Source organism: Chrysochloris asiatica, unplaced genomic scaffold (genome assembly GCF_000296735.1).
Source record: "Chrysochloris asiatica unplaced genomic scaffold, ChrAsi1.0 scaffold00039, whole genome shotgun sequence".
Lineage (NCBI taxonomy): Eukaryota > Metazoa > Chordata > Mammalia > Afrosoricida > Chrysochloridae > Chrysochloris > Chrysochloris asiatica.
Window position 1 is genome coordinate 7341416 of NW_006408557.1, and position 21414 is coordinate 7362829.

Below are 21414 nucleotides of genomic sequence, written 5' to 3' on the forward strand. Positions count from 1 at the left end.
GGGATAAGATTCATAAGATTCAATAGTGAGTAACTGTTATCATGACTAATTGCGACTGTCACACTTGTAAAGTGGAAGTTTTGTAACAAAAAAAAGGGGAGTGGTTAATCTTACAGTCCAGAAACAGAGGACCCTAGGACCATCAAGAGAGGACCTTAACCAGAGAAGCAGCAGCACCAGAGATGGAGGCAGAGATGGGGGCATGGAGAGGGGGAGTGGCTGAGGACTCTAGATTCATGGACTAAGAAGTGAAGGACTAAGAGCTAGTGGCCAGGAGCAGACTTGCAGAATGTGCCCTTTGGAGATGTAAATTATTATATATGCCTGAGTGGGTTTTTTTTGCTTGTGTGTTTTTTAAAAAGCTAAAGTGGATAGAGAGAAATACTGTTAACATGGTATATGGAGGGGATTATAATCAATGTAATGAAACAAGATATATGATTTGTTGAATGTAAAACTGATGATGTGCCCTGTAAACTTTCACTCAATCTACAATAAAAACCTTAAATTAAAAAAAAAAAAGAAACAATAGCTTCACAGTTTGATATTTTTGTTTAATAAAGGGCTTTATGATTTTTGTAGCAATACTTTTTTACTTTCACTCTGACAACATTTCCTTTTAAATTAACTTCACTGGTATAGCTCCATAAGGAAAAAACTCTAGCTTCTCTGTTCTCAGAACTCAATAGTTCAGATCATGATCAAAAAGTATTTTTTTAACATCCCACTGACTAAGAATTTTATAACAGTGTAAATTTCCGAGTTAACAAAGTGTATCATAACTTAATAAAATTACTAAGCTTGTCTTGCTTAAATTTCGAAACTGGAAGCAAGTAAGCCTCTTAGTGGGAAATGTGATGGCTCTATAAATAAGTCCACCAGCTGCTCCTTGGGAGAAAGATGAGGTTTTCTGTTCCCAAGAAGATTTAAAGCCTTGAAACTTAATACAGGGTCGCTATGAGTTGGAACTGACTCCATGGCACTTAACAACAAGAAGCCTCTTAAGAAGGTTCAAATGTATGAACACAGTTCTTAAGTGGTTTTAGTTGACCAGGCAAATTTGTTGCAGCAAAATTCTGTGAGTTACCGACTGGCTGCCAGCAACATGACCAGAGCTTTCCTTTCAGCGCCTTCACTTACAGTCCTGACTGCTCGTCGACCTGTGCTCCTCTCTGCACGAGAACTGGAATAGCTTCATAGTGCTTGTTCACAACAGCCACAGTAATAACAGGCCGGCCTTCATGATCACTGCAGTTGGGATCTGCCCCCTGTAGCATATGGAAAAGGAAAAGCACTCAACAGCCAATCACTAGCTTAGCATGTGTAACAGTGTTCTACAATGAATAGTTCAAGTTCTTATGGAGCTAAACTACTTTTATATCAAAGGATAAGAGAAACAGAAATCCTACATTGTTGTTAGTCGTTGTTGATCAGACACTGCCTCATGGGGACCTTATGTGGAACAGAATAAAACATTGTCCGTGCTACAAGAATTTGTCGGTATGTTCAAATCTAGAGTGTCAATTCATCTCACTGTAGATTAAATATACGTAGATTCATCTCACTGAAGATTCAATCAACGATGGACAGAGTTGCCAAAGCACCTGGGCTCCCAACACCAGGAGGCAGACATCCCTGGCAACCCTATTTCTTCAGGAACCCCAGGATGAAGGTCGCATGGGGTAACATGGGTCACAGACCAGAAATTCCACCCATCATCATACAAGTTACCTGGACCCACTTTTCTGCCTATTTTCTTTTCTATAAAAACTAGAACAGGTAATAATATAATGCTCTTGACTAGCTGCCACTCATTTAGTTCATCCTCAAACATTTCTAAAATTAAATGGCACTATGATTTTCACAACACTGATCAAAACTTCCACATGCAAGAGGCATAGGTGCAAGGCAGACCTGAAGATCCTCAGAGACTTGTTGGTTACACTCACTTCATCAAGCAGCTGCTCAATTACAGAGACTCTTCCTTCCCCTTCAGGTCCAACTTCCTTCAGCAGGTGTCTGTTTTCTGACTGCAGAGTGATAAAATGTGGTCATTTCCATAGTCCAAAATAGTTTTACAGTCATCTCACTTGCCCAGGGCAAACTTAACAGGTAAGTGTTTTCTCTCCAATGATAAAGCCACATACCCAGTTGTGTTTTTAGCCACAAGACAGGCAAACATGAGTGTGAGTATGGTTATGTGTGTGCATGTCTGTGGTCTTCAACACCCAGCAGCAATACCAGAAGTCCCTGGGTGATGCAGTTAATGTGCTGGGCTGCTAACCATAAGGCTGGAGTCCACTCAGAGGTACCATAGAAGAAAGACCTAGTAATCTACTTCCAAAACCTCAGCAACTGAAAGCCCTACAAAATGAGGGTAAGTAAAAAAGTATTACTACAAAAATATCAAACTGTGAAATGACTGTTCTTCAACATAGCCTCCATCAAGGTTAATACACTTCTGAAGGCAGTGTTTCCATTTCTCTAACCCTTCCCTGAAGAATTTGATATCATTTGGTTTGCACCATGTCAAAAGGGAAGTTTTGGCATTCTCGAGGGACTCAAATTGTGTTCCTTTGAAATGTCCTTTTGAATTCTGGGAACACAATAAAAGTCTCAAGGGAAAATACTAAGGCTGTTGGGCAGATGGAGTAAGGTTTCCCAACAAAATTCTCAAAGGCTATCCCTTTCTACTTTCAAAGAATAAGCAAGTGCATTATTGTGATGGGGGGGGGGGCGAAATGTTTTCTTCTTGGTGTAACTTCCCCGACTTTTTTCTTACTAATGCTGTTTTCCATTTCCTTAAAACTTCTTCCAAAGAAACCCCCATGATCACCCTGTGTCCTTCAAGAAAATCTCACAAGATTTCTTTGGGATCCAAACAAATACAAAGTTATGGATCACCATTAACCTTCTAAGCTAACTTCCCTGCCTTGAATTTAACTGGTCCAGCAGATCCTTTCAGAAGCTGCTAACAAGTACAAGGCTTTCTGCTCCCACAAACATTTACATCCCTGGAAATCCTATAGACGGTTGATATGAGTTGGTACTGACTCCACAGCACTTAGCAACAACATGACACACATGAGATTACCACAAGTCAGAGTCAACTCTGTAACAACTGGTAATGTAAATCTTGCTGGTCTCTAATGTCCTGACTTGAGGAAGGACAACACACTAACATTGTTTTAGTTATTAAGGACAGAGATGCAATGAGAAAGCCTATACTAGTTTTATTTGGAATTTTACAGGCATAGCTACTAGGTGAATCCTAAAATACTTTGTAAAGTGTTCAGTATCAGTTCTAGATATGACAGTTCACAAAATGTGTTCACCTGATGTGATACTTAAGGTTTGGTGTCAACTTAGCTGGGCCTAGGTTCTCAGTGGTGTAGCAGTTAAGACTTAATAACTGATAAGATGACAAGATTTAATAATGCAATTAACTCCCTCATGATGTGATCTGATGTAATTGTCCTCTTTTTGTTTTTGTTTTTACGTGCCTTTGAGTCACTTCCAACTCATAGAAACCCTGTATAGGGTTTCCGAGGAATGGCTGGTGAATTTGTACTGCCAACCTTTTGGTTCAAACCAACCTTAGGGTTTATCCCACAGTGCCACACCTCTACAAACCAATAAAGTTGACGTCTTGTTTAAAAAGGAAAGTTCAATTGAATCTATATTCATCTTTATATATATAGATTTTCAAAGTGCTGGTTACTGGAAGACTGAAAGAAGCAATCCAGAAATAAATCAGGAGACATTGCTTGTAGTATGTTTCTGCCACTGGATTCCAGCAATACATGTGGGGTGGTCAGGGAGCTACCAATGCCTTGTTTCTAAAGTAGAAATAATACATCATAGCTCTCTTGGCTCCCTAGGAAGCCATGTAGATGAGGACATCAGTTAAGGACTCTGAGCCTTTCACAAGAAGATGCCAGGTCTGGGCTGTGGTCCCCCTAGCGGGGTGCACAGTGTCTTAGAACAAGGTACTTTTATCATCAACCCACTAAGCAGTGTTTTATGTTAGGTGCCATCGAGTCGGAACTGACTCATAGCGACCCCATGCACAGCAGAACGAAACAATGTCTGATCCAGGCCAACCTCACTACCGCCGCCACACTTGACGCCATCAATGATGTCACCTGGCTGATCCATCTTGTTGGGGGTCTTCCTCTTTTTCTCTGACCCTCCACCTTACCCAGCATGACATCCTTCTCCAGCGAATGTTCTCTCCAGACAATGTGTCCAAAGTAGGAGAGACGAAGCCTAACCATCTTGGCCTCCAAGGAGCACTCTGGTTGCACTTCTTCCAAAACAGATCATTGGTTCTTTTGGCAGCCCCTATTTATGCTCAATTTCATTCCTTAAAGGGAAATGTATGACAGTGAACTAGAATATCAACCCTGTGAATTCTGAAACCTTTGTCTTTTTTATTAATGTTTATTTGTTAGAAACACAGAGAAAAAATCAATTTATTAAGCACTGTGGTAATTATCTGTCATTGTTTATAGCCAGTATAGGAGTATTGGTGTGGCACTGTGGGATAATGAACTGGACCGAAAGGTGGGTTTGAACAGCAATGTCGATGGTTCACACTCAGCAGCCGCGCCTCGGAAACCCTATACAGGGCCGTTATGAGCCAGAGCTGACTCACAGACATTTAACGACAATAATAACAACATGCATAATATAAGAACCCTATTTGGAAAAGTTTCTTGAAGCAATGTTTTCTAGACATGTGATATATAAGCCTTGCTCCTCAGCAGACTTTGAATATGCTTTATTGTTTAAAATCTAGATCATGTCTAGCATGCATTTACTCAAAAATGATCTTTGAATGACTAAACTAATGTTTTAGAGCTTTTGGTATTTATTGCCAAAATGCAAATGTTGTTGTTGAGGGTTGTTGAGTCAGTTCCAACTCATAGTGACTGTATAGAGGGTTTTCTGAGGCTATCAATCTATTTTTTTGTTGTTTTAAGTTTTTATTATGAGTTGAGTAAAAGTTTACAGGGCAGATAATCAGTCTTACATTCAACAAATCATACACCTTGTTTCATTACAATGATTATTCCATGTACCATCAGTTAACAGTATTTCTCTCTATTCATTTTAGTTTTTTTCTTTTTCTTTTTTTAACACTCAGACATATATAATAATTTACGCCACCAAAGGGCACATTCTTCAATTCTGCCTCCTGGCCACCAGCTCTCAGTCCCTCTCTTCCCATGAATCTAGAGTCCTCAGCTGCTCCCTCTCTCCATGTCCCTATCTCTGCTTCCATCTCTGGTGTCACTGCTTCTCTGGATAAGGTCCCACATTCTGCTTGTGCTCTTCTCCCTTCATGGTCTTAGGGTCCTCTGTTTATGGACTGTAAGATTAACTACTCCTAGTTTTAAAACTTCTACCTTTACAATTGTGACAGTCTCAGTTAGTCATGATAACAATTACTCACTATTGAATCATAAGAATCTTATCCCCATCTCTTTTTACCAGATCCATCTAGACAAGATGAATACTATTCAGTGGGGACTCTTTCTTCCCCACACACTCTTAAACTAAACTCCCTCTTGAAAACTTATAAGGCAGTCACTTCAAGCCTTTATCACCCCCTCATTTTAGGTAGCCAATGTCCAAATTGCCCATACCTATGAGGGGATGAAGCTGTAAATCTTTATAGCAGCAAAAACCCTTATCTTTCTCCCACATAGTAGCTGGTGGGCTCAAACCATCAACCACATGGTTTGCAGTCCACTGCTTATCCTATAGAGATACCACATTCCCATTGTTGTTGTTAGGTGTCATCAAGTCAGCTTTGGCTCAAATTCACCCTATGCACAACAGAATGATTTATGGCTCCTAACCATCCTCACAATCTTTTCTCTAATCATTGTTTGAGCCTGTTGTTGCTGCTACTGTGTCAATCCATCTCAATCCTCTTTTTGCTGATCCTCCACTTTTCCAAGCATGCTGCCTTCTTCAGGTATCTGACAACTTGTCCAAAATGTGAAAGATAAAACTTTGTGACCCTTGCTTCTAAAGATCATTCTGTCTATATTTCCTCCAACAGATTTGTTGTTTGCTCTTCTGGGAGTTTGTGGTACTTTCAATATTCTTTGCCAACACCACAAATCATTTTCATCGGTTCTCCTACAGTTTTCTTTATTCACTGCCCAACTTAAACATGCAGATGAAGTAACTGAAAGTACCATGGCTTGGATCAGGCACACCTTAGTCTTCAAACTGACATCTCTGTTCTTGAACACTTTAAAGAGGTCTTGTGCAGCAGACTTGCCTAATGCAAGTAATATATTGTTTGAGTCCCTGACTGCTGCTTTCGTAAGTATTGATTGTGGAGCCAAGCAAAATGAAGTCTTTAACATCTTCAATCCTTTCTCTATTAATCATGATGCTATTTACTGGTTCAGTTAGGAGATTGTTTTCTTTACATTGAGGTACAATCCATATTGAAGGCTGTGGTCTTTAAACTTAATCAGCAAGTATTTTAAGTCCTCTTCTCTTCCAGAAAGAAAGGTTGTATCTTTTGCATATCTCAGGTTGTTAATAAGTCTTCCTCAAATCCTGAGGACACATTCTCCTTCATACAATCCAGTTTCTCATACTATTTGCTCAGCATACAGATTAAATAAGTATGGTAAAAGAATTAAACCCTGATATACATCTTTCCTGATTTTAAACCATTCAGTATCCCCTTGTTGTGTTTTAACAACTGCCTCTTGGTCTGTGTACAGGTTCCTCATGAGCACAATTTAGTATTCTGGACTATCCATTCTTTGCAATGTTATCCATAGCTTGTCATGATCCACACGATCGGAAACATTTGCATTGTCAATTAAGTACAAGTAAACACCTTTCTGATATTCTCTGCTTTCAACCAAGACCCACTTGATGTTATCTCACATCCTCTTCTGCCTCTGGCTTAAATCTCTAACAGTGAACAGTTGACGTAGTGTTGCAGTCATTTTTTTAAATTATCTTCAGCAAAATTTTACTTGCATGTGATATTTATGACATTGTTCGATGGTTTCTATATTCTGTTGAGTTACCTCTCTTCGGAAGGGGAACAAATATGGATCTCTTCCAATAAGTTGGCCAGGTAGTGGTCTTCCAAATTTCTTGGCATAGATGAGTGAGTGCCTACAATGCTGCATCAGTTTGTTGACAGATTTCAATTTGTATTCCATCAATTTCCAGAGCCCTGTTTTTCAATAATACTTTTAGTGCAGCTTGGACTTCTTCCTTTAGTACCATTGGTTCTTGATCATATGCTACCTCTTAAAATAGTTAAACATCAACACTTTCTTTTTGGTACAGTGATTCTATGTATTCCTTCCATCTTCTTTTGATGCTTTCTGCATCATTCAATATTTTGCCTATGTTGTCGTTAAGTGCCATTGAATCAGTTCCAACTCATAGCGACCCTATATTTTCTGATGAGCTACTGACTTTGCAATTCAAACCGACTCTGTGGTCCAGTGTAAAAGCACCATACCAGTACTCCACTCAGTTTTCCAACTCCAGGTCCTTCCACATTTCATTATACTACTTCACTCTGTCTTTTCAAGCTGCCCTTTGGAATTTTCTGCTTAGTTCTTTTACTTCCTCATTTCTTCCATTCACTATAGCATGTCTATGCTGGAGAAAAAGTTTTAGACATCCATTTCGGACATCCATTTTAGTCTTTAAAGAGAAGAGTCTCTAAAATTTTATGCTGTTATTAAGTTCAAATTAAAATGAAATGTACAAAAAAAGAAATATACAAAGGCCTAGAGTTATATAACAGAACACACTGAGCATTTCTCAAGCTGAAAGAACTGAAACAAAAACCTGAGCTTCGACTTGAAATACTAGTGGATTCTATGCGTAAAATGGAGTCTTGATGTGGCACTGTAGGATAAGCACTTGATCATCAGGTCAGTTTGAACCACAGGGCAGCCATTCAAACTCACCAACTGCTTTTTGGAAACCCTATATAGGGTCACTATGAGTTGAAACTGACTCAATGGCACTAAACAACAGCAACTACAATGGGCAAAAGATTGAACAATGCAGGAATCATCAAAAGAAGATGGAAGGTCTTTCCTCAGCTGCAGCTAAGGCGCTTGGCTCTTTTAAGGAAACTAAGGCCACATTGAGGTGAGACCCGCACTTCAACCAATTACTAGCACCATGTCCGGCAGCCACCAACCCTTTGTCTCTGAGCTCACTTGCATCTACTTGGCCATCACACTGCACGATGCGGAACTGAATGCTGAACTTTTCTGGCCTCACTTGTCCACAAAGGCCCTGGCCATCATCAACATTGAGAACCTTATCTGCAATTTAGGGGCTGATGGCCTGTACCAACAGGTGGTGTACACCCTCTACCACTGCTGTGGAGAAGGCAGTGCAAGCAAAGAAACAGAATCTGAAGAGTCCAATGATGACATGGGCTTTGGTCTTTTTGACTAAAACCCTTGTGACATGTTCAATAAAAAGCTGAACTCTTTTTTTTAAAAAAGAATATGTAAGGAATACACAGACTCACTGTATCATAAAGAAGTGGTAAACGTTCAACCATTTTGAGAGGTCAAGAACCAATGGTACTGAAAGAATAAGTCCAAGCTTCACTGAAGGCATTGAGCGAAAAACAAGACTCCAGGAAATGATAGAATACAAATGGAAATGTTTCAACAAACTGATACAGCACTGGAAGTACTCACTAGTCTTTGCCAAGAAATTTGGCAAAGATTGGCCAACTGACTGGAAGAGGTCAGTATCTGTTCCCATTCCAGAAAAAGACTGTTGCTGTTTTTGCTATGTGCTGTCGAGTCAGTTCCTACTCACAGCTACCCTGTATAGGGTTTCTGAGAAGCAGCTGCTAGGTTTGAACTGCTGATCTTGTAGTTCACAGTCCAGTGCTGATCCTACAGCACCGCACCAGGAAAGACAGCCCAACAAAATGTGGAAATTACTGAACAATGTAATTAATATCACATGTAAGTAAAAGCATGCTGAAGATAATTCAAAAATGGTAGCTGCAGCACATCAATAGGGAATTGTTAAAATTCAAGCCCGATTCAGAAAAGACCACAGAATGAGTGATATCATTGCTGACGTTGGATGAATCGTGGCTGAAAGCAGAGGATACCAGAAAGATGTTTAAGTATGTTTTATTGACTATGCAAACATATTAGACTCTGTGGATCATAACAAACTATGGATAACACTGCAAAGAATAGGCATTCCAGAACACTTCATTGTAAGGAACCTGTATATAGACCAAGTGGCAGTCAGTCAAACAAAATAAGGGGATATTGTGTGGTTTAAAATCAGGACAGGTGTGCATCAGGGTTGCATCCTTTCATTATACTTGTTCAATCTGTATGTTGAGCAGATAATCAATGAAGCTTAACTATGTGAAGAACATCAGGATTGGAGAAGCGCTCCTTAACCACCTGTGATATACAGAGGACACAGCCTATCTTGCTGAAAGAGAGGAGAACTTGAAGCACTTGTTGATGAAGATCCAAGAATACAGCATTCAGTATGGATTACAACTCAATGTACAGAAAACAAATATCCTTACAAATAGACCAATAAACAACATCATGATGAACAAACAAAAGATTGAACTTGTCAAGGATTGCTTTTTATATGGATTCACAATCAGTGCTCATGGAAGCAGTAGTTAAGAAATCAAATGACATTTTCATTGGGCAAATCTGCTGGTAAAAAAAGATCTCTCTTTAAAGAGCAAAGATATCAATTCCAACCGGAATGGAAGATTTCTCCTTATCAAGGAACAACCTTGATTCTTCAGTGTACTAGGCTGATGTTGTTATTGATGTTGTTAAGTGCCATCAAGTTGGTTCTGACTCTTAGCGACCCATTATAGGGTTTCTGAGGAGCAATTGGTGGGTTTGAATTGCCAACCTTGTGATTCGCAGTCCAATTGATAGGAATGAGAAATTTAGACAGTGGCTATAAAAAACTGGGGGACTATAAACGCATGAAGTGGCTGGGTTACAAGCTTTCATGAGTATACTTAGTTGCAGAATGAGTGGGAGGAGGGGAAAGAGAGACATAGAGAGCAGAAGGGATAAGAAAACAGGATCCTTCAATATGCAGTCTAAAAGAGACATATCAAAAAGATGGAGACAACCTAAATACCCACCAACAGAAGAATGGCTAAACAAACTTAGGTACATACACACACAGTGGAATACTACAAAATGTTGAAGAATAATGATGAATCTCTGAAACATCTCACAACATGGTTGAACCTGGAGGACATTATGCTGTGAAATTAGTCAATCACAAAAGGACAAAAATTATATGAGACCAATGTTGTAAAGAGTTAAAAAAAAATAAAAGGTTTTCTTGATAAAAGAAAGTATCTATGGTGGTTACAGGGGAGGGAGGGGAAATTATTTACAGAATAGAGGGTAGACATGTGTTAACATGGGAGACAGGGCAGGCAATATACAACAAGAGGGAGGTTAGCAGAGGAAAGATAAAGGTAGCAGGAGACACAGGGAGGAATGCAATAGATAAAGTGAATAGAGGTAAACACTGTTAACTGTTAGCACATGGAGGGGATTGAAACCATGTAATCAAGCAAAGTATATGATTTGTTGAATATAAAACTTATGATCAGCATTGTAAGCCTTCATTCAATTCACAATAAAAAGTTGGGGAAAAAAAGCAAAGCTATCACTTTGCGAACTAAAGCACACCTGACCCAACCCACAGTATTTTCATTAGCCTCATATGTAATGTGAAAGCTGGACAATGATTAAGGAAGATTGAAGAATAAGTTATGCATTTGAATTATGGAGTTGGCAAGGAATATTGAAAGTGCCATGGACTGCCAGAAAAAGAAACAAATCTGTCTTCAAAGAAGTACAGCTGGAGTACTCCTTAGAAGCAACGATGGTGAGACTTTGTCTCACATACTTTGGGCATGTTATCAGGAAGGACCAATCCCTGGAAAAATACATCATGTTTAGTAAAGTAGAGGCTCAGCAGAGAAGATGACCACCAGTGAAAATGAGTGATACAGTGGCTATAGCAATGGGTTAAACGTAACAATTGTGAGGATGGTGCAAGAAAATCCGTGCTTTGTTCTGATGTGAAAAGGGTCACTATGAGTGGGAGCCACCTAGCAACAACAGCACTAGCATTGAATTTATGGACTTCTCTGGTAGCGTAGTGGTTACGAATCGGGCTGCGAACCTTAAGGTCAGCGGTTCGAAACTACCAGCCGCTCCGCGGGAGAAAGATGAGGCTTTCTACTCCCGTAAAGATTTACACCCTCGGAAACCCTGTACAGGGTCGCTATGGGTCGGACCCGACTCGATGGCACTTAACAACAACAACAACAATATTCCTTTTATAAGGAGCTCTGGTAGTGTAGTAGTTACGAATCAGGCTGCGAACCGCAAGGTCAGCAGTTCAAAACTACCAGCTTCTCGGCGGGAGAAATATGAGGTGTTCTGCTCCTGGAAAGATTTACAGGCTCAGAAACCCTGTACAGGGTAGCTATGAGTGGGAACTGACTCCATGGCACAGAGCCACCATATTCCTTTTATACTCATTAACAATATCTCAAAATAGGAGAGTCAATAAGGAAGGCTGTTGTTAGATGCAAGCTGAATTCATGTTTATTATTAAAGGACTTTATTAAGAGTAGTGAGGTGGCTGCTGCCCTACCCTTCTCACCCATGCAAGAAGAGCAGGAGACTTTTGCTCCTTGCTTAAATGCTGAAAACTATTTTTCAGAAAGTATGTGGCACAAAGGTTTCTACTGGGAACATTAGGGCTCAAGAAATGAGAGCAAAGCCAACATCACCATAACAGACACAGGGGAAAGTATGGAGGACAAAGACAGAAGGAGAGATGTATTTAGGAATGAAATACAGTAGAGCATTTCACACCACCAGCACCACTACTACCTCCACAATGACAATTTAGGAGACCTTACGGTTTTCTCCCTACTTCCTGCCCACATATCTTCAAGGAAGTCTACCTAACAGCATGCCCTGCCCACCCACAGGCCATGTGCTCATCTGGACACCCATGCCAGGCACTTGTACACATAAGACTATTTCTTCGCTTGCCAACATGACCAAGTAATCAAAGATCACTACATACTTGTATTTATTACAGACAAAAACCAGAAAGAGAGAGAGAGAGAAGGAATGAAATGGGAATATAGATCTATCCCCAGATAGAAGAGATTCAGGAAATCTTGAGATATTTGGGAAGACTCTGTATCCACAAAATAAAAATATACAGTCATTTAAAACAAGAAGAAGAAGAAGAAAAACTTAAAGTATTTTCCATGAAAAACTTGTGACAATAAAGCATTAAATAGGCAGGCTCAAGAAGACAGGTACAAGAAGTACACCTACTGTTAGCTGTTCTTTCTTTTCTTGAAAAATTTTGGCCTGGAAATTCTTTGTCCTCTTTACTTTTTCAGCAGCATCTGAGACACTCTGGCTGTAGTCACTCACTGAAATGACAAACAGTTGAGGTCCAAAGTGATACTACCTCCCACTCCCACAAGTAGAGAGCTACTTTGCTGCCATGTCATTCATGATGACTTGGAGATATTTTTATTTTATTAAAACTGGCAGGAAAAGCTCCTGAAACCATTTCCTTCAGTTCAAGAACAGAAAAAGGAGGATAAGGGAGTAGAGTAGAAGGCATTAAACTTTTTAGGTCCAAAAGAGAACTTCCAAAAGAATCTTTCCAAGTCCTGTAAAGAAAGGACTTCAAAGTCTCATCCTTAACTTCGTGAAGTAAAGCGAGAGGAAAAACTGGCTGGAACCTATGGATGTATTGTTGGGCTTGCAGAGTTTTAGCAAACAGACTTTCTGTTGTCCTTTAAGTCTGTCCATTGGTTAAAATTGTTTTAAAATCCCCAGAGAGGAATAACTCACCCAAGCTGGACCTGCTGCTGAACAGCCCGTTACCCCTCTCGGTGACACTGCTCAGAAACTGGTCACTGAAATCCACCACCTTGTTGAAGTAAAGGTTCTAGTCAACAAAAAAATCCAAACACCACAAGTGATGAGGCTACTGTCTCCCAATAGAAAGAATTCTATCCCTGCCTACCTGCCCCTTTGTTATTAATGAGATACCTACTTGGACAGTTTAGTCTAAATCTTGGACACCCTTCCTAGCATCCCCCTCACCTCACCATGACATTTGGTCCTTCTTACCATGTAAACAGAACTTTATCACTACAATTGTGGCCCCTCATCTTACACAGAGACCACTCCAATAGTTTTCCAACAAGTTTCAGTCAGCTCCCCTTCCATGGGACTATCCTGTCACTTTTGTACAACTTATAACTAACTATGACCTTGCCATACTTAAAACCCTTCAGTGTTTTGGACAGTATGACTGGATGGGGAGTCTCCAGGTTTCAGAGTTTGAAAGGAGCAAGTTGCTTAAATTCTATGACCTTTAGTTTCCTCACCTGCACAGTGGAAATATTATGACCTACTTCAAAAGGATGTTGTGAAAGTGAAATGAGAAAAAAATGGTACTATGAAATGAGGACAGATACATGGACCAAATGTGGAATTTTAAATCCACCTGAGCAGGATTTACATCATGGCATCCTGCCCTAGTTCCATGTTTAGTCTCCTGCCTGGACACTAAAACACACACACTAAGAAACAAGACATCCATGCTGGGACAATTCCTCTCCTGCCTGATAGTCAAAGTGTCACAGCACCTCACCCAGTCCCTCTTCCCCAGTCAGTATAACCAGCCCAACTGCTAACTGCTCACAGCTGACCCTCTTCTCCAGGGACCTGCCCTCACTGCCTCACACAAGGACAACTTGGTAGATTTACTCATGCTCCTAACTCCAGAGCTCCCTGTGGATCAAGCTAAAGCTAGACCTTGCTAAAGATACACTCTCATTCACATTCTCTACCTTGTCCTGCCTTCCCTTCCTCCCTCCCTTATCCTGAGAGCATCTCCCTGGCCCAGGCTCTACTCTAAAGATAGCATTCAGTGCTTGAATTGGCTGCAAGGTTCTTTCATGTGCATTACCCATTTGATATTCCTACCTCCTTTCTGAGTTAGGGAGGGTCCTGTATAGATTCTAATTTTATAGACACTTTTATGACATTACAGGGCACATATTGTTGCTGTTGTTAAGTGCCGTTGAGTCAGTTCCAACTCATAATGACTCTGGGTAGGGTTTTTGAGGAGCAGCTAGGGGATTTGAACCACCAATCTTGTGGTTAGTAATCCAGTGCTTATCCTACAGTGCCATACCAGGGCACATAGCCAGGGCCTCATAAATGTTAATTCCTTCCTTTTCTTTGCCTTCTTTCCCCATCTTATCAATCTATTTATTCTTTTGCATATTTGGACTTCTTGTCCAATAAAACTAAAACTGTACATATCAATTAATCACACACATCCTGTGGCAATGCCCCTGCTACCATATAAAAAGACAGATCAAAAGAGACATGGCTCTAAAGCTTAACTTATTTTATATAAGACAAATAGGTCGAAACACAAAGCAGCAGTCTTTCCTCAAATCAGTTGTATTACAGATATGCCATCTGACTTCAGTGAATACTAAAAACTATAGGACCAATACAGAGGGTGAAAATGCCAGTTCTTATTATATTTTCACATGCCTGAAAACAATCTTCCTTGATAGTAAACTCAAGTACTTATTTATTACAGCCAAGTTTCATAATACCCAAAAGTTCTTCCTATGGATTAGACAGAGCATTTCTATAAATTGTAAGCTACAATTTACTAGTTCAGTTACTTCTTAAATGAATACTTCCTGAAGATCTTATTTACCTTGTTAGAGACTTTCATGTAATTCAGCCTGATGCTCACTTCACAACCATCTTCATGAACAGTAGCAGATATAAGCTTTTAAAAAAAAGAATTAAAGAGAATTCATAACCATCGATGAGGGACTCATTAACTTGAGCAAGAACCTAGGAAATCTAAGGTGTTAAACTCAAATTAATTAAATATTTAATTAATACAAAAGAAGGCAGGAAAAGGAACAAAACCTAGATGAGATGAATAGAAAATAAATAGCATGACAGACTCAAGTCCAACCATATCAGTAATTCCATCCATTATAAATGAACTAAATATTCCAATAATGTCAGACTAGTAAGAAAGCAATACTGGTGTGGCACTGTGGGTGAATACACTGGACTGCGAGGTCAGTTTGAACTGCAGGGTCGGCAGTTCAAGCTCACCAGCCGCTCCTCGGATATCCTACACAGGGTTGCTATGGGTCAGCACCGACTCGGCAGCACTGAACAACAACAGTAAGAAAGCAAAATTCAAGTTTATGTGTACAAAAAAAAACCACTCTAAGTTTAATAATGAAAGGCACTGGCAATCAGGATAAGTGGAAAGAATTTAGATTAAATTTAGATTAGAATTTAGATTAAATCAGGAGTTAATAAATATTTTTGATAAAGGGACAGATAGCAAATATTTTAGGTTTTGTCCACCATGTGGTTTCTGTTAAGAATCATCCTGTGAGAGAACATGTCCCTCTGTTTGTCATGCAACTAGAAGGCAACTTTTAAAATCTATCTACTTTTAGGCCACCAAATAGGCAAACATGGAAACTGTTTTGTTGGGTACCGCTCAATTTCATTTGGTAATGTGGTCTGATCTGTAAACTGTGGCTGTAGTGAAAATCTGGCCTGCTGGCCAGTTTTGTAAATAAAGTTTTATTGAATCACAGCTACAGTCAATCATTTACTTATTACCTATGATTACTTTTGTGTTAAATAGCCAAGTTCTCTCTTTATAGTGATGGTGTAGTTCCAGGTACAAGGCATGGAACTTGACATCCCACAGAGCTGGCTTCAAATACTGAATTCCTCAAGATCCAGAAGTACACTGTTGAGCAAGTCACCAAAATTTTCTGAGCCTCTGTTTTCCTAGATGTGAAATAAAATTTATTCTAAAAAGTCACTCCAAACTTAAGAGCACCCACTTTCATATGCCCATAGAATCAGGGCAGAGCAGCAATGTTTTTTCTCTGCTCACAAGTCTGAGGTTTCAGCAGGGAGTACACATATGGTGGGAGGGTCGCTTGATATTGAGGGCTGGAACTATCTTGTCTCATCATTTTATGTCTGAGATGAACTGAGGACTGGGTTCAGCTGGGGCATTAGTCTGGAGCACCTACATGTAACCACTCCCTATGGCTTGGGTTTGTATCTTATAGCAGGGTGTCTGGGTTCCAAGATGGAATATCTCAAGAGCAGCTGGAGATGAGTTTACCAGCAGAAGAAGACACATGGCCTTATATAACTCAGCCTTAGAAGTCACACAGCATCACTTCTGCCATAATCTACTAGTTGAACGGTCATGGAGCGGGGACACAGACTCCACCTTTTGAGTGAAGACTGTCAAAGAATTTGTGGCCATTTTTCAAACTACCACAAAGGTGATATGCCTACCTTGTAGGTTTGTTATGAGGGCAAGAGGTGATTAACACAATCAGATATTAATTACAGTGCTAAATAGGAACCATAATAATTCTTGTTGTTAAGTGCCATTGAGTCGATTCCATCTCATAACGACCCTGAACAGGGTTTCCAAGGAGCAACTGGTGGGTTTGAACCACCAACCTTGCAATTAGCAGTCCAGGGCTTATACGACAGCAAAACGCCACTATTGCTGTTAATATAGTATAAGACTTAAGTGCACAATTTGGCTGGACTACACTTTTCTGACCTTTTTAGCTCTGACCATCCATCAGAATTTCCATTGCATACAGAATCTTAGCTCAGAATCTTAGCGTTCCAGAAGACCCTAAGACGAGACTCAAAATGACATGCTACCACAGAGGACTAGTAAGAAAGTGTGAAAAACTGCAAAACAGAGAAATCAAATAAGAGTGTAATTTCAGGCAAAGTTCTGTCAAGGGTCAGTTCAGCCTGATACCACAAAGACAGGAGTGTGTGTTTCATCTTAAAGTTTCCCACCTTTCCCATTCTGGGTTCTGCAATTAAGGTTCGGAATTCAGGGTTGTTCTGAGCATAAGACCTCAGATGAGCAGAGATGTGATCCAATTGTTTTCTCCAGTACCCTAAAGGAAGAAGAGGACCCAAAATCAGCCATGTGAAAAATTCTTCTGTGGCTAAGAAAGAAAATGGAGCATGCGTTCTCAGTGAGGTTATTTTTCACTTCTAAGCTTTGTGAAGGAGCTCTGGTAGTGTAGTGGTTACAAATCGGGCTGCGAACCTTAAGGCCAGCAGTTCGAAACTACCAGCCGCTCCGCGGGAGAAAGATGAGGCTTTCTGCTCCCGTAAAGATTTACAGCCTCAGAAACCATGTACAGGGTCACTATGGGTCGGAACCGACTCGACGGCACTTAACAACAAGAAGCTTTGTGATGTTTTTTACTTCCTGAACTTTAACTCTGCTAGACCAAGTTCCACTGTTGCTACCAGCTTCTTTTTACACGTAAGAATGGAATTTCTGGGTGCCAAAAGGTTGGTGGTTTGAACCCACCAATATTCTCCTCAGAAGATAGGCCTGGTCATCTGCTTCTGAAAGGTTACAGTCTTGAAAATCCTGTGGGACGCAGTTCTACGTTCACACATGGAATTGACATGAGTCTGAATTACTTAATAAATAACATCGCTGGTTCGGTGGTGAGGATTTCTGTTTTCTTTGCATTGAAGTGCAATCCATACTGAAGGCTCTAGTCTTTGATCAGCATCAGTAAGTATTTAAGTCCTCTTCACTTCCAGCAGGCAAATTTGTATCATCAGCATATCTAAGGTTGTTAATGAGTCTCCTTCCAACCTTGTTGCCACATTCTTCATATAATCCATCTTTTCAGATTATTTGTTCAGCATACACATTGAATAAATATTGTAAAAGAATATAACCCTGATGTACACGTTTCCTGATTTTAAACCATTCCATATCCCCTTGTTCTATTCTAACAACTGCCTCTTGGTCTATGTACAGGTTCTCCATAAGCACAAGTGTTCTGGAATACCCATTCTTCAAAATGTTATCCATAGTTTGACATGATCCACACAGTTGAAAGCCTTTATAAAGTCAATAAAGGGCAACTAAACATCTTTCTGGTATTCGCTGCTTTCAGCCAAGATCCATCTGATATTAGCAATGATATCCCTGGTTCCATGTCCTCTGCTGAATCCGGCTTGAATTTCTAGCAGTTCTCTGTTGATACACTGTTGCAGCCAGTTTTGAACTACCTTCAGCAAAATTTTACTTGCATGTGATATTAATGATATTGTTCAATGACTTCCACATTCCATTGGGTCACCTCTCTTTGGAATGGGAACAAATATGGCATAGTAAACTAAATAACTGTCAGATTCAAAATGCCCAATACCAGTCCATTTCAGCTCAACAATATTTTTATAGAATATAGTTTTTATGCATTCCATTTCATTTTTGACAACTTTCAATGTTCCTAGATACTTTGTACATTCTATGTTCTATTATTAATGGATGTTTGCAACTGGTTCTCCTCATTTTGAGTTGTACTTCATCAGCAACTGAAGGTCCCGAAAGCTTTACTCCATTTTCATCATCATGGTCAGCTTGCTTTGAGGAGGCAACTCTCCTATGTCGTATTCTGAGTGTCTTCCAACCTGAGGGGGTCCATCTTCCAGCTCTATATCTGACAACATTCCGGTATTATTCAAATGTTTTCATCTGTGGTAATGCTTCACTGCTATTCATAAGGTTTTCAATGGCTAAACATTCAAAAGTAGTTAGCCTCTCCTTCTTCCTAGTCTGTCATAGTCTGGAAGCACCACTGAAACCTGTTTACCATGGGTGACTCTGCTGGTATTTAACATACCAGTGGTATAATGTTCCACATCGCAGCATTACACAAACCTCCAAGTAGAACAAACTGACAGACAAGTGGTGGAATTCACTCAACAGTCATTAACAATAACAATAATCACAGTACGTCATAGACTCTCAAAAGAACATGTCTTGATTGCCCCACATGGAGTTATTATTTTTTTAATTAATCATATTGAGATATAACTTACATAATAAAATACACCTATTATAAATGTGGAGTCCTGGTGTGGCTATATACAATAATGCACTGGACCTCAAGGTCAGTTTGAAATGCAAGATCAGCAGTTCAAACTCATCAGCTGCTCCTTGGAAACCTTATACAGGGTTGTTAGGAGTTGGAATCAACTCAACAACAACATTTTAAATGTAGAGTTTGAAGTTTGGCAAATGTGTACAACTAGGGAAGTATCATCCCAATCAGCATGCTCCCATCACTCCAAAAAGTTCCCTGTGATCTATGCAGTCTACACAGGGCTTTAAACACATCTGAATTAGTTGTCACCATTTAAAGCTTGAAGTCCCTGGGTGGTATAAGTGGTTAAGTGCTCAACTAGTAGATGAAAGGTTGGAAATTTGAACCCACTCAGGGCCTTTGAAAGATAGACCTGCCAATCTGCTTCTGAAAAACCCTGTGGAACAGTTCAACTTCATACACCTGGGGTCACCATGAGTCAGAATAAACTTGATGGTAACTAAAAACAACAAAATTTAAAGGTTGGAAGATCTCACATTAAAGTCTGAACTTCCGGTTTCTTGTGCACAGTTAGGATATATGGCCTGCCTTCCTACACAGGCTTAGTAAAGATAGGTAGGTGGGCCACTGGCTGGCCTGACATGGTGCAGAAATCTTTAGCCTTTGTGAAGGACAGCCTGGAGATACAGGATTGACAGCAAGGGGTGTGTGATTCTCCCTGCTCCCTGAGTCCTCCTGCTAGACAGGAGCATGGCTAGTCTCCACCCTCACTCACCCATCCAACAGCCAGTGGCAGCCCCTCCTGCCCAACCTCTGCTCTAACATCATGAAAGATAAGAGAAGTTAAATTAACTCCAAACAGGATAGACACCCAAAGAAAATTATCAAAACATATTATAATTAAACTTTTCAAAACTGAAGGTAGGAAAGAATCCCGAGAGTCGATCAGGGAAAATGAAAAGTTACCTACAAATGAGAACTAGTAAGACTAAGTTCTGATTTCTCAGCAGAAAACATGTAGGCAAGAAGACAATGGGATGACATATATGAAACCCTGAAAGGAAAAAACTGCCAACTAAGAATCATATAGCCAATAAAATTGTCTATTGAGCATGATGGTGAAACTAGGGCATTTCCAAATAAACAGAAATTAAAAGAATTTGTAAAAATCAGACCAACCTTACAAAAATACTTAAGGGAATTCTTTGGACAAAGAACCAACAACATTCAACAACATCCTGAGATTAACATGCATGAAAACATCACTGAGAACTCAACTCAAATATAGAATTATTCAATGTAAGACAAATCTACAATATTGAAAATAGGGAATGAGAGATACCAGTTTATAATAACAATAACAAACCACAAAGTAAAAAGTTGGAATAATACAGTTACAGAATTTCCAAATGAAAAGGAAATCAAGTAATTTTCAAGAAAAAATCAAATAAATATAAATAAACTTAACTGTAATCCTAAAACTAGACCAAGCTTCCTCTTCTTGTTGTTGTTAAGTACCATACAGGGTCGCCATGAGTCAGAACCAACTGTTTCCAAGGAGCAGCTGGTGAGTTTGAACCACGGAACTTGCAGCTCAAACTGACTTTACTCTCACCCTCCACATAGAGGCATCATGACAAGAATCATAAAGGTAAAAATGGTTGAATTGGTACATGTTCTGCTGTGTATATTCTCCCAACAACAATCAAAATGATTTATAAAAAAGTATGGCAAACCATAATAATGACTTCAGACTCAGGCTATTTCTACTATAATATGGTAAGTCAGTATGTGCTATTTAACTTATGAGCTAGACAATGGGACTATGGGTTAAAATATTAAGCATTTGAAGACATGTAAAAGTTATGCAGAAAACTTTAAAAATGAACAATAAAAATAATGAAGTCAGTTTTCATATAGGGGAAAACCCCAAAACTCCAATAAAGTGAAGAAGTTTAATTTTGTTTTGTTTTGTTTTGTTTTGTTTTAGGTCACAAGAAAGCATATCTTTCCCATCACCTCTTCCTGGGCTGATGGCTGTGAGGAGAGGTTTATGGTCACTCATCTTCTCCTGTCTTTGTTTTTGAGAAGTCAGTTCCAATTCTTTCTTTGCTAGTAGTTTGCTGGATGGGTAGAACAGGCCAACAGTCTGTGTGCCAACATCCTTCTTAGTCCCAGTATCAGATCTGAGCAAAGGAACATTTATGGACTGCCAAGCAGATCGACGCTATGAGCAAGGCAGAAAACATTAAGAAAGAAAAGAAAACAAAGGAATATAATTTAATGAATCAATTCTCTATTTTGCTTATAAAAAACAATACTAATCAGAACTA

General features: G+C 39.6%; 1 protein-coding gene across 1 annotated transcript in view; it reads right to left on the bottom strand.

The window, feature by feature from the left end:
- Positions 1-21414, bottom strand: part of DZANK1 (double zinc ribbon and ankyrin repeat domains 1) — a 115073-nt gene that overhangs the window by 11039 nt on the left and 82620 nt on the right. Inside the window, exons 12-18 of the mRNA XM_006860637.1 lie at positions 21101-21290; positions 17016-17119; positions 14848-14922; positions 12951-13047; positions 12420-12520; positions 1950-2030; positions 1141-1268 (exon numbers count right to left, since the gene is read on the bottom strand). Of these exons, the coding sequence (XP_006860699.1) occupies positions 1141-1268; positions 1950-2030; positions 12420-12520; positions 12951-13047; positions 14848-14922; positions 17016-17119; positions 21101-21290 (776 nt within the window). The remainder of the gene's footprint in view (positions 1-1140; positions 1269-1949; positions 2031-12419; positions 12521-12950; positions 13048-14847; positions 14923-17015; positions 17120-21100; positions 21291-21414) is intronic.